This window comes from Scomber japonicus, chromosome 10 (assembly GCF_027409825.1).
Source record: "Scomber japonicus isolate fScoJap1 chromosome 10, fScoJap1.pri, whole genome shotgun sequence".
Taxonomy (NCBI): Eukaryota; Metazoa; Chordata; class Actinopteri; order Scombriformes; family Scombridae; genus Scomber; species Scomber japonicus.
Window position 1 is genome coordinate 12,053,564 of NC_070587.1, and position 12,383 is coordinate 12,065,946.

The 12,383-nt window shown below is 37.9% G+C and overlaps 1 protein-coding gene across 2 annotated transcripts in view; it reads right to left on the reverse strand.

Annotated features, from left to right (window-relative positions):
• Nucleotides 1-10,859, reverse strand: part of LOC128366018 (protein FAM8A1-like) — a 305,711-nt gene extending 294,852 nt beyond the window's left edge. Inside the window, exons 1-5 of one of the 2 annotated variants that reach the window (XR_008321851.1) lie at nucleotides 10,391-10,859; nucleotides 8,907-9,027; nucleotides 8,629-8,752; nucleotides 8,138-8,277; nucleotides 7,160-8,044 (exon numbers count right to left, since the gene is read on the reverse strand). Coding sequence is in view for 1 of the 2 variants with exons in the window: in XM_053326664.1 (XP_053182639.1) it covers nucleotides 7,900-8,044; nucleotides 8,138-8,277; nucleotides 8,629-8,752; nucleotides 8,907-9,027; nucleotides 10,391-10,859 (999 nt within the window). In the remaining variant the exon portion in view is untranslated. Of the gene's footprint in view, nucleotides 1-6,739; nucleotides 8,045-8,137; nucleotides 8,278-8,628; nucleotides 8,753-8,906; nucleotides 9,028-10,390 lie in introns of those variants that run through there. The other variant, XM_053326664.1, reaches the window with a different exon arrangement.
• Nucleotides 10,860-12,383: the final 1,524 nt, after the last annotated feature.

Here is a 12,383-nt window from a genome sequence, read left to right on the forward strand (position 1 = left end):
TATGACAAATGAGGCAGAAAAAAATGTCAAAAATACAGGAAACTGAGACAGAGCTTGACATAGCTAGTTGTTGTATTGGGTGGTGTGTATCAGCAAGTATTTACTACAGAAGAAAAATCATTTTTTAACACATTTATAAATGATAAAAAAAAGTTGGTAAGGGTGATCTTTCCATTGACATGAATGAATGTGATATTTACCCATATTACTTTGGAGAGATTAACTTTGGCTTCTATACTAGTAAACTGGACTAGAAAATGGAGAAACTCAAGTGGTGGGATATTTTTAATTTTGAGGCTTAGCCAATTGTGCAGACTCAGCTAAAAATGTTGTTGTGACTGAGCATGAGTAGAAAAGATGTTCAACAATTTCAGGCGCTTGGAAACAAATGATTAAATTGGTGCATTATATATTTGTGGCAGTGAGAGGAGTATGCCATATCAGTGAAATGCAGACATCGTGTCATTGGTGGAGGAAGCACTCCGATCATTTAAGTGGCAATACCACCATGTAAATACTTACTAGTAAAAGTCCCACATTCAAAATTCTACTTGAATAAAAATACAAAACCAAATATACTTAAAATATCACAGGTAAAATATTCATTAGGCTACACGGAAGCAGGGCCTAATAATACCTGTAATAATGCATTCTATACATTGATCATTTTTAGTGAGTAAAACTATTAGTAATATGGCTGTTTTCATTTATAGTAGAGAGAAAAAAATGCAATATTTTCTTTTGAAATGCTGCAGAGTAGAGGTATAAAAATCAAAAATACTAAAGTACAAGTACCTCCAAATTCTACTAGCTTTACTAGACTAAATGTTCATAGTTACTTTTCAAACCAAGTGCAACAAGGCTTTAAGAAACCTAAAAAGTCAGTGTTTGAGCAAAGTTCAGTGCACGAGAGCAGCCAATGGGAAATACAATGCATTAGTAATAAAGAAGGCGGAAAGTGGAGTGTGGGTGGTGGGATTATGAGGGCATCTGCTATCAGAGCAGGAGGTAAATAACCCTGGCTAGGTCCTGTCTGAGAGAGCAGACCTGTCTCTGCTCTGGCACGCTCCAGTTTGGATGGAACAACATGCACATTCTCCCCACACACGCTATGTGGGGAGAATGTGAAAGCGCTTGCTGCCATGGCAACAAGGCAGCTCCACAGTCTCCAGTCCCCATTAAGAAAGATGGGTGGCAACGTGGCTGTAGCTCAATGGTGGTGTAGCATGACACGCTGAAAGAGCCTATTGAAAGGCAGTGAATTCAGCAGTTAATGAAAAGAGTGAGGGGTAGCAAATCCACCAGGCAGGTGATACTGACCTCACCTATCTGTTTGGGTGCATGTCAGAGGTGTGTTTGAGTGTTACATCTGCTCAGTTTCACTGTTTAGATCAGCAGGTTTTGTATATTTGGGTTTTGTCACAATTGAGCAATTGGTGACTGCTACCAGTAAGTGACCTTGAACAGCTAGTTTTTGGATTAAATGTGTGAATATGAAATAAATGATGGGTGGTAAAAAAAAAAAAAAAAAAAGAAAAAAGTCAATCAAGTCCTTTAAAAAAAAAAGCAGCAACAGAAAGCTGTCTTATTTATTTTAAGGTTATTATAAGGTCATTCTTATATTTCAGGAAATGGTTATGAGCAAAAGCCTATGAAAAATAACTTGTGTTGTAAAATTCTATGATGACTGTCAGTTTTCATCCAAAATACCATGTTTGGAAATGTTTTGTTCATTCAGGGTCTGATGTATTTAAAACATTTAAGAGTCCAATGTGATTCATAGCTGAGGCAGTGGCTGCTTAATATGAGGGTGTAGATCAACAACCCTTTAATCAACCTGTTACATCAGGATAGTAGCTATTACTGTTCCTCATTTCTACAGACATCTAACGAAACCATTTGTATTAAATTAAACACTTTTTCTATCCTCTGAATACTACAGTTTGCCTTTGTGTTACTAAGGATGAGAGATTCATTTGGAATGATAGACAGCATATTACACATTACTCCTAAGTCATGTTTCTCAGTCAAATGATGTGGTTTTACGATAGGACCCCATTAAAGCAAACGCCTTAACTCTGTAACATGTAGATACTGTGCATGTGGTGAAATCCAATTTCAGCAGAACAAAACAGATTTCATCCTCTGAGTCCAAGCGCCAAGACTGTTTTCATTCAGCTGAAAATAGAAAGTCACTGCTTACGCACATCACCAGAACATAGTTTAGGCAACTAAAGGATTGGGTGGGAGTGATTTGTGGAGGAGGACTATAGCCACTGAGGGAAGAGTTTGTTCAAATATATGAACCAAATGAATCAGAACGACACCCAATAGTGTAAAAAAAAAAAAAAAAAAAAAAAAGCTGAGCTCAATGTGCAGCCAGGAAGCAAAGTTACAGTTGGTTGTTAATCATTAGTTTCCAAAGATGTTCACCAGAGATTTGTTGGGTGGTTTAATGGCCAAGACAGGAAAGACAAACGAGCCGAGAAAACTTTCTTAATAATATTATCTGTTCCATTTAATAAAATACATGTCATCACAGAACCTGGGGTGCACGTTCTCAGCATGGATATATGCTGTTTCTTCCGTTCGAACTGTCTGCTGTGTATTCAAGTGAGGAACCCGACCATCACTTAAATGACCTCAATGACCTCAGTAAAAGCCTGCCCCCCTTCCCCTCTCCTCTCACTCATTGTACTTTTAATGCCAGACTCACACAACAGAGGGCAGTATATGGGCTTTCAGAGCCGGATTGGTCTTTGTAGTGATATGTTTACTTCTACTTTATGTGTATTATGACAGCAAGCTAATACTTTTCTGTGGCTATTTCCCAAGTTCCAAGTCTATGCTTTAATTATATTTGCTGTATAATTATATAGAAGAGCAGCTCAATATTAAAGTTTGTTCAGTTTGGATTCTATAATTATAGTATTCAAATAAACATATCAAAATATATATTTCACACCATGCCTTTTCTCTAACCCAATCACAATTGTTAAGGTTAAAATATTTACACATTTCAGAAAATAGATAATATATCACCAGATATTACATTTAGAGCTGTTAAAGCTGTCACAATATATTACAACATCAGAGTACTCAACAACACTTCTTTCAGTATGTGGGACTACATTTAAGAGTGTAATAAAATGTTTTTATATCATTATTTCAAACAAATAATTGGGTCAGACACTTCTCTCCCTCCTGTGCTGTCTATTTGTATGTCTCACTGTCTTCTGAAAAGGTTTTAGGTACGCTGTGTTGTGGTGATTATTTTGTAACTGGTGCAGCTGTTGCTTTGCATCCAGCATCCCTTTAGTCCAAATCAGTGGTGAAGTGGAACCATGTCACAGTCAGTCTTAGCATGAGGGAGACTGCAGTCACGAAGTCAAAACTGGATGTGCATCTTGCAAGATGATACCAGCGGGCACATATATCTTGTTAAAAACAATTACCAATTTCTGACCTTCAGTTCCTCATCACGAATATTTGCAGCAAGTGCACATCAAACCTTGTACTCCCCTAAAACATTATCCAAAAAAGAGAAAAAAGGCTGAATTTCCCTGCAGTAATCGGTTAAAAAAAAGCCTCCATGGTTGTCTTGACAACTCAAGCTTCTCACAGCCTCAAGCAGAAATCTACAGTATTCAAAAACACAAACAACCAGAAACCTAATGTTGCTCCCCCTCAACACACATACACACTCGCTCAGGCCATTTATGCCTCTACATCACTCATCCTGAGTTAGTACTCGCCTTGTATTCATATCTATTTTTATAACGGGAAAATGAACTCCAACACAGGCTGCATACTATTTTGGAAAATGAGTTTATTCACATCATACTCACTCTTATTTATTCACTATCCTAGAAATGAGTTCATTCATAATTTATTGGCACTGTAAATAGCAGAACATTCAAATGCTGAGATTATAGTCCGATCCATTTGAGCTATCCCAGTAAGTGTGTGTGTAAATGGCATTGATAGGTCCAAAAAGTCCTCGGAAGAATGACAGAATCTTAAATCTTGTGTGCAAATGTGTTACCCTCATCCCCCATGGCATTTCTAGTGTCTCTCTCTCCCCCCGACAACAGGTCTCCTCTTCATCAACAGCCCTCTCCACAGTGGCAGAACCCAGCCAGCCTGTAATTACTGACTCCACTTGAGAGGAATACCAACTGGTGCAGACACACTGGGAGGAAGAGCAACAACTACATTGGGTAGCATTTCGGTCCACAGCACCTTTTTCCTACGACTTCAAAACAGCTGGAACCAGCCAGCTGCCATTTTAGAAGACCTAATGAATGAATAATGACATCAAGGATACATATATTCAGAGAATATTGTTGAGTCCAGACTGTTTACCTCATCCCCCTGCCCTGTACGTAGCTCTGTTCAGACACAGACACATGGCTGTCAGAGAAAGCTGTGAGCCCTCCATGCTGCCTGTAGATGACTCCCATGTTAAAAGAGCCAGAAAGAGTGGCAGGAACTCAGGCTGGACACCAACTCGAAACCGTATGGCATGCCATGTGGCAGCAAGGAGCTAGATTTTTTCAAGCATGGCATCAAACAACAGACAGAAAATGGGGGGAAATGTTCCTATATGAAATAAAAAGTACATTAATGAATTGTTGGACAGACTAACAGCGCAACTAGTCAAATTCCTTCAATCCTTTATGTCTGAGTTTACATTCTCAGACAGCAGGAACATAAAATTGAACAAAGTAATGTGTTTGATTGATAATTTGTTATTTTCATCAGGTGCTACAGCCTGAATTTATTCCACCTCCATTACCATTAGGTCCACATCATGATTTCTATTTATAAACACAAGCTTTACTTTTATTGCAATTTAGATAAATTATTAGTGTTAATGAAAACTGATTACAATTTGTAAATTCAATGCTAGATTTATTGCAACATGACGTAGTTTTACACAAAAATCTGTCATAAATGAACAAGTGTCCCCGTGAGCTTTTCTAAAATCTTCCTCCTGCACATGGACCCAGAGTGTGTTGATACAAAAATAGATTACAAACAGGCCCTAACTCCAAATGGAGCTACATTCATCAGCATACAGTACATTAATGGTGGTGGTGGTGGGTAGTGTCTGCCCACACTTTTATGGTCCTCAGTAAAGCCCTTCATGACTATGACTTATATTATTCTATTGCCTGCACAGTAATGGCATGGTGCATGGCAGCAGCATGTGGGGTGGTCGCTCTGTAATCTGGGAGTCCCATCTGTGGCTGTCAGCTGAAGCTGCCACTTAGTGAACCTAATACAATCACCATGTCAACACCTGCCAACAATTGGCGCCTCCACAGCCCCCTCCATTATACTATGTGACATGCCAGAAAACTCACAGAACTGGGGAAATATGTTGAAACAAGGTTCTCATTCAGTTTAGTGCAGACTGAGCCGGGGACAGATGGACTGATTGACTTTCTGTGATGATAAATGAGGATCACACAGATAGATCTCTGTTTGATATATTATGTGCAGGTTAAGGTGCAGTGAGCTCTCCAGTGCATCATCGCAGCATGAAGTGATGCCTGTATGACCAATGAATAGACACTAGGTGGAGCTAAACTCTTACATCTAAGAATGAGGTCACTCTGTACACCAGTATACAATTTTTACAAATTCAGCTGTTCACAGCAGATCAAAAGAACTTTAAATTACAGACTGCACGCCTTTGTTATATTATATATTAAAATGGACAAACACCTATCCATTAGCTTTTCATGAAGAATGGAACAGCTTCACAATTTGTCAGGCCCTCAGGTGCCCAAATAAACATTGACATAGGTTAATAATATTCATTCACTGGTCATTACAGGATCCCTTCTTAATGCATCTACAATGTAAGTAATGGGGGACAAAATCCAGTCCTCCTTCTGTTCAACAATGTATTTAAAAGTTTATCTGAAGCTGATGTGAAACCTCAACCATGAAAATTAGTCAAATCAAGTAAGCCTAGATATAGTAAAGATTCACTATTTTTTCTTTTATTCCACTTCTTTTTCTTCACTTCGCTTTCTGTCTTCTCCTTTCTTTCTCACTGATTGGTTGGTTGGTTCACCCTCTGTCACCCCTGATTATCTTGATTGAACCTGTACCCTAAAGCCTTATTTTAAGACTGAAGTACCCCTTTTCACTCATTCTCTTTCACCTTGACATGGGGCTGCAGACCTGGTAAGAGGTTTTATTGTATCCTATGTACATTTATTTTAATTGAATTTACCATTTAAAGACATGAGGGTAATTTGATTTGTGTTCATTTAATCTTCCATCTTTTTCTTTCAGATATTGAGACCCATGTGTGTCTTTTCTTTTTCCGTTTTCATTCACTGCTATAATCAAGATTGAAGAATTCAAGAATTGAAATAAATATCTTGAGAGTGTAGTCAAGTTTCACGGTCTTGCTTTCCATTCATCCTTTTCAAAATTAACATCTAGCACCAAAATCCCTCTACTGGTTACTATACTTTCACCATAGTTCAACAAGAAAAGACAGTCTGAAGAAATGCAAAGACTGTAAATGTGTCAGATATCCACTTGATATGACTAAATTGGAGTGTTGAAGCCTCATATATGCTTCAGATGGAGTTTTAAATACATTTTTGCACAAAATGACACACTGTGGGTACACTGGATTTTTGGCCCCCATCACTTACACTAAAAGCACATTTGAAGGGGATCTTTTAATAGCCAGAGTAATCAGGAGGAATAGCTTTCTTTTTGTTGTTTTAGAACAGAAATGAAAAATTGTGAAACTATCATTTTAAGATTTCATATTGGTAATAAAGTTTATTTTCATCACGTCAGTGGGAAAGTTCTAGCACAGATTCCAGTAAAGACTTTACCTTATTTGGTGATTTGTTAATGGTTATGGACAATGTTGTCCAAAGTCTCCAATATGTCTCTGATTGAGTTTGGGTGAAAAGTGAAGCAAAGCATATGATTCACATAATTTTCGTACTCATCAAAACATTAAGTAACTCCTGTGCCATGTATAGAAACATTTCCATTCATCTGTCTCCGGTAAATGCTTTCAGGGTATGTGGAATGTTTCCAAATTTTACGCCTTGAAATACAAAGCATTGTTGGATATAAAAACACAGTAGCCGGAGGATAAGGCAAATTTAAGGACAAATCAATCAATTAGTTTTTAAATATTAAAAGAATTGTCAAATAGCAGACAATCAGCTAAAATACATACATTAATCATGCAGGGAAATAGTGGTGGTTTCATTTAATATTATTAAATGCAAAAAAGTTAATTACAGAAAATATGTAATACATTAAACTTTTCACAGGTTTACATTTCCCTTCAAAACACTGAATGTGCCTTTAGAAAACAGTATTTCAGCAGCTGAAAAAGCTGTTTATGATGCATCACTCTTACAGTGACAGAGATCAAGAACTCAAAATAAAAATAAATCTGAGTGTACAACTCTTAAGACAAAATCTTAATACAAAGAGATACACACTGAAGGTATTATCTCATAAATGCATGATTAGTTACTTAAATAATGAGTGATTCAAGACATTCACTCCTAATCTGGAAGAGTATTTCAAAAGAGGCATATTTTGTGTTAATGAAAAGGTAGCAAATACCATCCTTTTTCCTGTCTTTAAAAGAGACATAAGTTTGGCACAGGAACAAATCTGAAAGCAGCATGTATGACATACATGCAGAAATACAGTATGTGTCAGAGACAAACCAAAACAGAATTGTAGTGGTCTGAAATAAGTTCATACTGGTGCAATCTCTCAGCCACCATCGTAAAGTTCCTACTTGTTCTGACATTAAAGGAGTTCTGCAGGCATTTTTTAAAAACATCACGCAGTGCCTGCTCCAAGTTACTGGACTTTCCTCTAGAGAGTGCGTCATCTGGCCCGGGTGCGCTTGACAACAATTGTACCAGCTACCATATCATACACAGTCCTGTTGTGCTGGAAGAACAGAAGTGTAATGAAGGCCGGGAAAAAGAAGGCAATTGAAAAGTTCTTGTTCAAGGCTCGGACAGTTGATCTGTAGAGGAAGATAGAGAAAGTGATGAGATTACAGATATGTGGGACAAAGCTGGTCTGTGTTATTTATGCATGAAACTTAACTACTACTCACGCAGACAGGGAGACATTAGTTGCTGGCACTACAAGCACCCTGTTAGGTTGAACTAGAACTGACGAGTCACATGTAACAACTCTGAGTCCTACTAGAAACTTCCCTGGAGTGGCTCCTCCTGCTCCCCAAATACAAACAATCTGAAGGGAAAACGTTTTAGGTGTATTAACATACAGCTCACAGACCAAAACAATGCACTGTTAATGTCGAGGCCACCGTTTCCTACCATCTTACTTGTATTACATAAAGATAAAGCTGAGCAATAATTCAATATTACCATTTATCAAATTTGAGCAAAAACCTTATTTGTTGTCCAAATAAATGATATTAGTTTGATCATTTTATATGTATACAGATTTGCCACATCATGACATACATATCATATCAATGTCACATAAAATCTGCATTAATTTGCCATTGATAATTTTGACTTTAGCATCAAGTTCAGCATAAAATAATCTGGGATGAGCAGCATGCATATGACCTCTCACCTCATAAAAACACACTAATATCCGGTACACAAGGGCAACAAGCATCATTTTTTGTAGCTCCTCCATCGATGTGTCCTCATCTATTTCCTCCACTATGAAATGCATGGCGAACTTTGAAACATCCCTGAAAAGCAAGGGAGAATATATTTATGATGCAAACCCAAAGAATAAAACTATGATTACCCAGTTAGACTTTTTTTGTTCATTTAAATGCCTAAAGAAACAGACATCTAATCATATTTTCACTACTAGTATATACAGACATGAAATAGACTTACTTGATACCACTCAGGTGCATAATACTGATGATTATGGTTGCTTTGATGAAAAACAAAATGAAAAAATCCACCATTTCAGCCAGGAGTCTTTGGAGAGGTGAAGGAATACTATACTCCCGACCTGGAAAACAAAAACGGCAAAGTCAATGTCAAACAGGCACCAAAAGTTTGTAGATACCCTTACATTACAGAGTTGAAATGATAAGTCTATTAATCGACTGAAAATTAATCTGCAATTATGTTGATAACAGAGTAATCATTTTAAGTCATTTTTTGAGAAATAAAATGCCCTAATTTTCTGTTTTCCATCTTCTCAAATATTCATATTTTCTAGTTTCTTTAGTCCACTAAGATAGCAAACTGAATATATTTGGATTGTGGACTGTTGGACAGGACAAAGATGACATGTTAGGTTGCATCTTGTGAAGACACAGAAAGTTGTTAGTTACATTACACTCATGTGATTGATAAACATTTCATACAAAATCCACGGGCGTAACTATAAGCTGATATTACCGGCTCCACTTTTCTGGGAAGGCTTTCTACAAAATTGTAGCTGCAGGGATTTGCCATTTCCCACTCAGACACAAAAGCATTAGCTAGATGATGTTGGATGGGGTTGAGCTCAAGGCTGTGTACAGGTTCTTTCACACTAAACCCAGGATATGATTTCTTAAATTATCTCACTTTGTGTACAAGAGTATTATTATGGAAGTAGGGCTGGGCGGACCTTAGGCAAGATGCAGTGTGATGCAAATACCAGCACTGAAATCCTCAAGGATTTAGATTCTCATTAGATAGTTTGTCCTTAAGGCAGCCAACTAATTTCTGATTACTGATAAGCCTTACTTGAACAACTAACTTTGAATGTTAATATATCAAGTTAATATTATACAAAAGTAAAATATGCTGTAGTTTGCACTTTCATTTATATGAGAGATTACTTGAAAAGGTTTTGTTACTTAATTTGTACATTTCTCATGGCTCAGTGTTCATGCCCCTAATAGAAATTGTAAAGTTAAAACATTTTTGATTGATCCTTGTTCCTTCAGCATATTTTAGGTGTATTTAGTCAAATAAGTGCAAATACACCATATTAATTAAAAACCTATCTTGCCATTTTATATATCATAGCATTTGTATTTGAGGGGAAAGTCAAAACAAATACCAATATAATCATATTGTCAGTATTGAGAAAATGTTGTGATATATTTTTGTCTTATTGTGTCACCCCTAGCTGCAAGCACAGTACTGCCTAAAATATAATTTATGCTTTTGCATTCATATTTCTCTTAACTATAACTGGGAATATAATCCAAACCATGACAATAAAAAGTACAACAAAGTACGTGTACAGGAGGTGGGGGTCTATATACTTTTGGACAAAGTATACCTGCTATTCAACCAATTTAGAAGTTGTGACAGTTGTCATTGATAATGTTAAATATTGAAAAGCTGCAGACCGAGCAGCCTCCAGCTTTTACCTGGTCTCTGTGCATTTCCATTCTCCTGCGGCTGCTGCTGTGGCTGAGCTGCCACTGCAGCCCCGCCAGCAGTCTCACCTGCCCGGCTGCTTGGAGAGGCGACAGCGGATGAATTATAAGGCGACAACGGAAGGCCAAACGGACTGTTATACCAGCTCTGAATGTTGAAATCAAGAGGTGCCGTCGACGTCCCGTTGTTTGACTGTAGATAACACGGGTAGGACATGGCTGACGCTGCCAGACAGCTCTGCCAGGTCGCATATCCAGTGTAATACTGCCACATCCACGCCTGCAGCTTCTCGCAATATTCCGCCGTAGCGCCACTTTCATTTGCGTTTTTCTCACCGCCGACATTGTTCTTGTTGTCTATTCTCCGGGGAAAGCCGTTTACGAGTGGTTTAACTTTATCTGCTAAAGACTTGTTCTTTTCTTCGTCGACTTCCATGTTTGTGTTTTCGTTGGCAGCCATGTTTGACGATGATGACGCGTCACGTACAACGACGTGTAGGATCATTTCATCGTGTGTTCACAGCAAAGATGACTAACTGTGAAACGTCTACGGAAGACATTATTGATTAAAGCGGCATTTACTTAAGTGACTGGATGGTTATTTTCTAAACTCTTGTATTAAAACTTGTATCCAATTCAAGACTAAATCTGATAGCTCCCCTCCATCCGGATACACAGTGGTACTGGCCAATCACTGCCCACAGTTACAGTAATCAGCCACCAGGGGGTGGCATTGCTGCGAAATACAAACCGCAGTGATGACATTAAGGGGGTTTCAAGTTCATATGTAATAATTCAAATGAATATAGGGAAACGCTTCATAAATATTTAAATACAAGTATGTTGGACCGCTGCCATTTGAAGATTAACAAAAGCAGTTAAGTCAAAGCAATTTCTAAGAATTAACCAGCACATGATATCACACTGAAAAGGGGTAAAATCTTCTTAAGGATCTTATATACAGTCTATGGGTAAAACCCATTTCAAAAGGAGGGCTGCTTCTTGAAGCCTACATCCACAGACTATCCTAAATAAGCTTAATCCTCAATAGGGTGTTCAAAACCCAAAAATGAGTTTGGAAGAATGCAAGGGTTCTCTCTCTCTCTCTCAAGAAAGCTACTAAAAACCATTAAGAGTATTTCCTCAAGTGACATTTATACAAAATGAAATTCAAGATGCATGTGTTCCTAAGACATACACAAAATAGTGTGTGCCCATGCATGTGGCATTCAAGGAATCAGCTTTTCATTAGTCCTTCTTGTGGGGCTTGATCACCAACCCAGGGCCACAGTCATTAACTAAAGCTAGGAAATCTTTTGAGAATTTGGGCCTCAACCTACTGCCCCAAAGATGCCTAATTAAAACTTATGTGCACTTGCTTGAACTCCATCTGTGCATCCAAGACAAGAGGCCTGGCACAAATGAGGTCACTGCTTTAACCCCAAGCAGGGATTTGGCCATACCACCTCCCATTCATCCTCATCCTTGTCATAAGGACATGTTGCTTTTCCTTTGTTGGAACAAGAGGCCTTTGTAAACCCCCCCCCCCCCCCCTCCCTCCCTCCCCTCAGACTGGAGGCAGGATTTGAAGCAGTCAGGAGTTTGCTGCAAGATGTTCAAATATTAGTATAAACTTTGCCATAATACTTTAAGTATTCATTTGGAACGAGCCACAGTATCTAGAATGTTTACATTAACTCCAACATGCCTGCTACAAGTATTGAATTTAAAAAAAAAAAAATTAAACACAAGTGTGTAACAGTTAAATTTGAAAGTTAGGGTCAGGTTTTCCATTTGCCAAGACAAAGTTCTTGTCCAAATTTGTTTATGGCCTCATTTGGATGAAGTCATTAACACATTTGTATGGGAAAAGCAAGAGACATTTGAAGAAAGTTGGAGTGATCATTTGAACCCACACATGTGCAGAGTTAATGTGGTACTACCTATATTGTCTTAGATTGATGAATTACTCTCAGACTTAAAT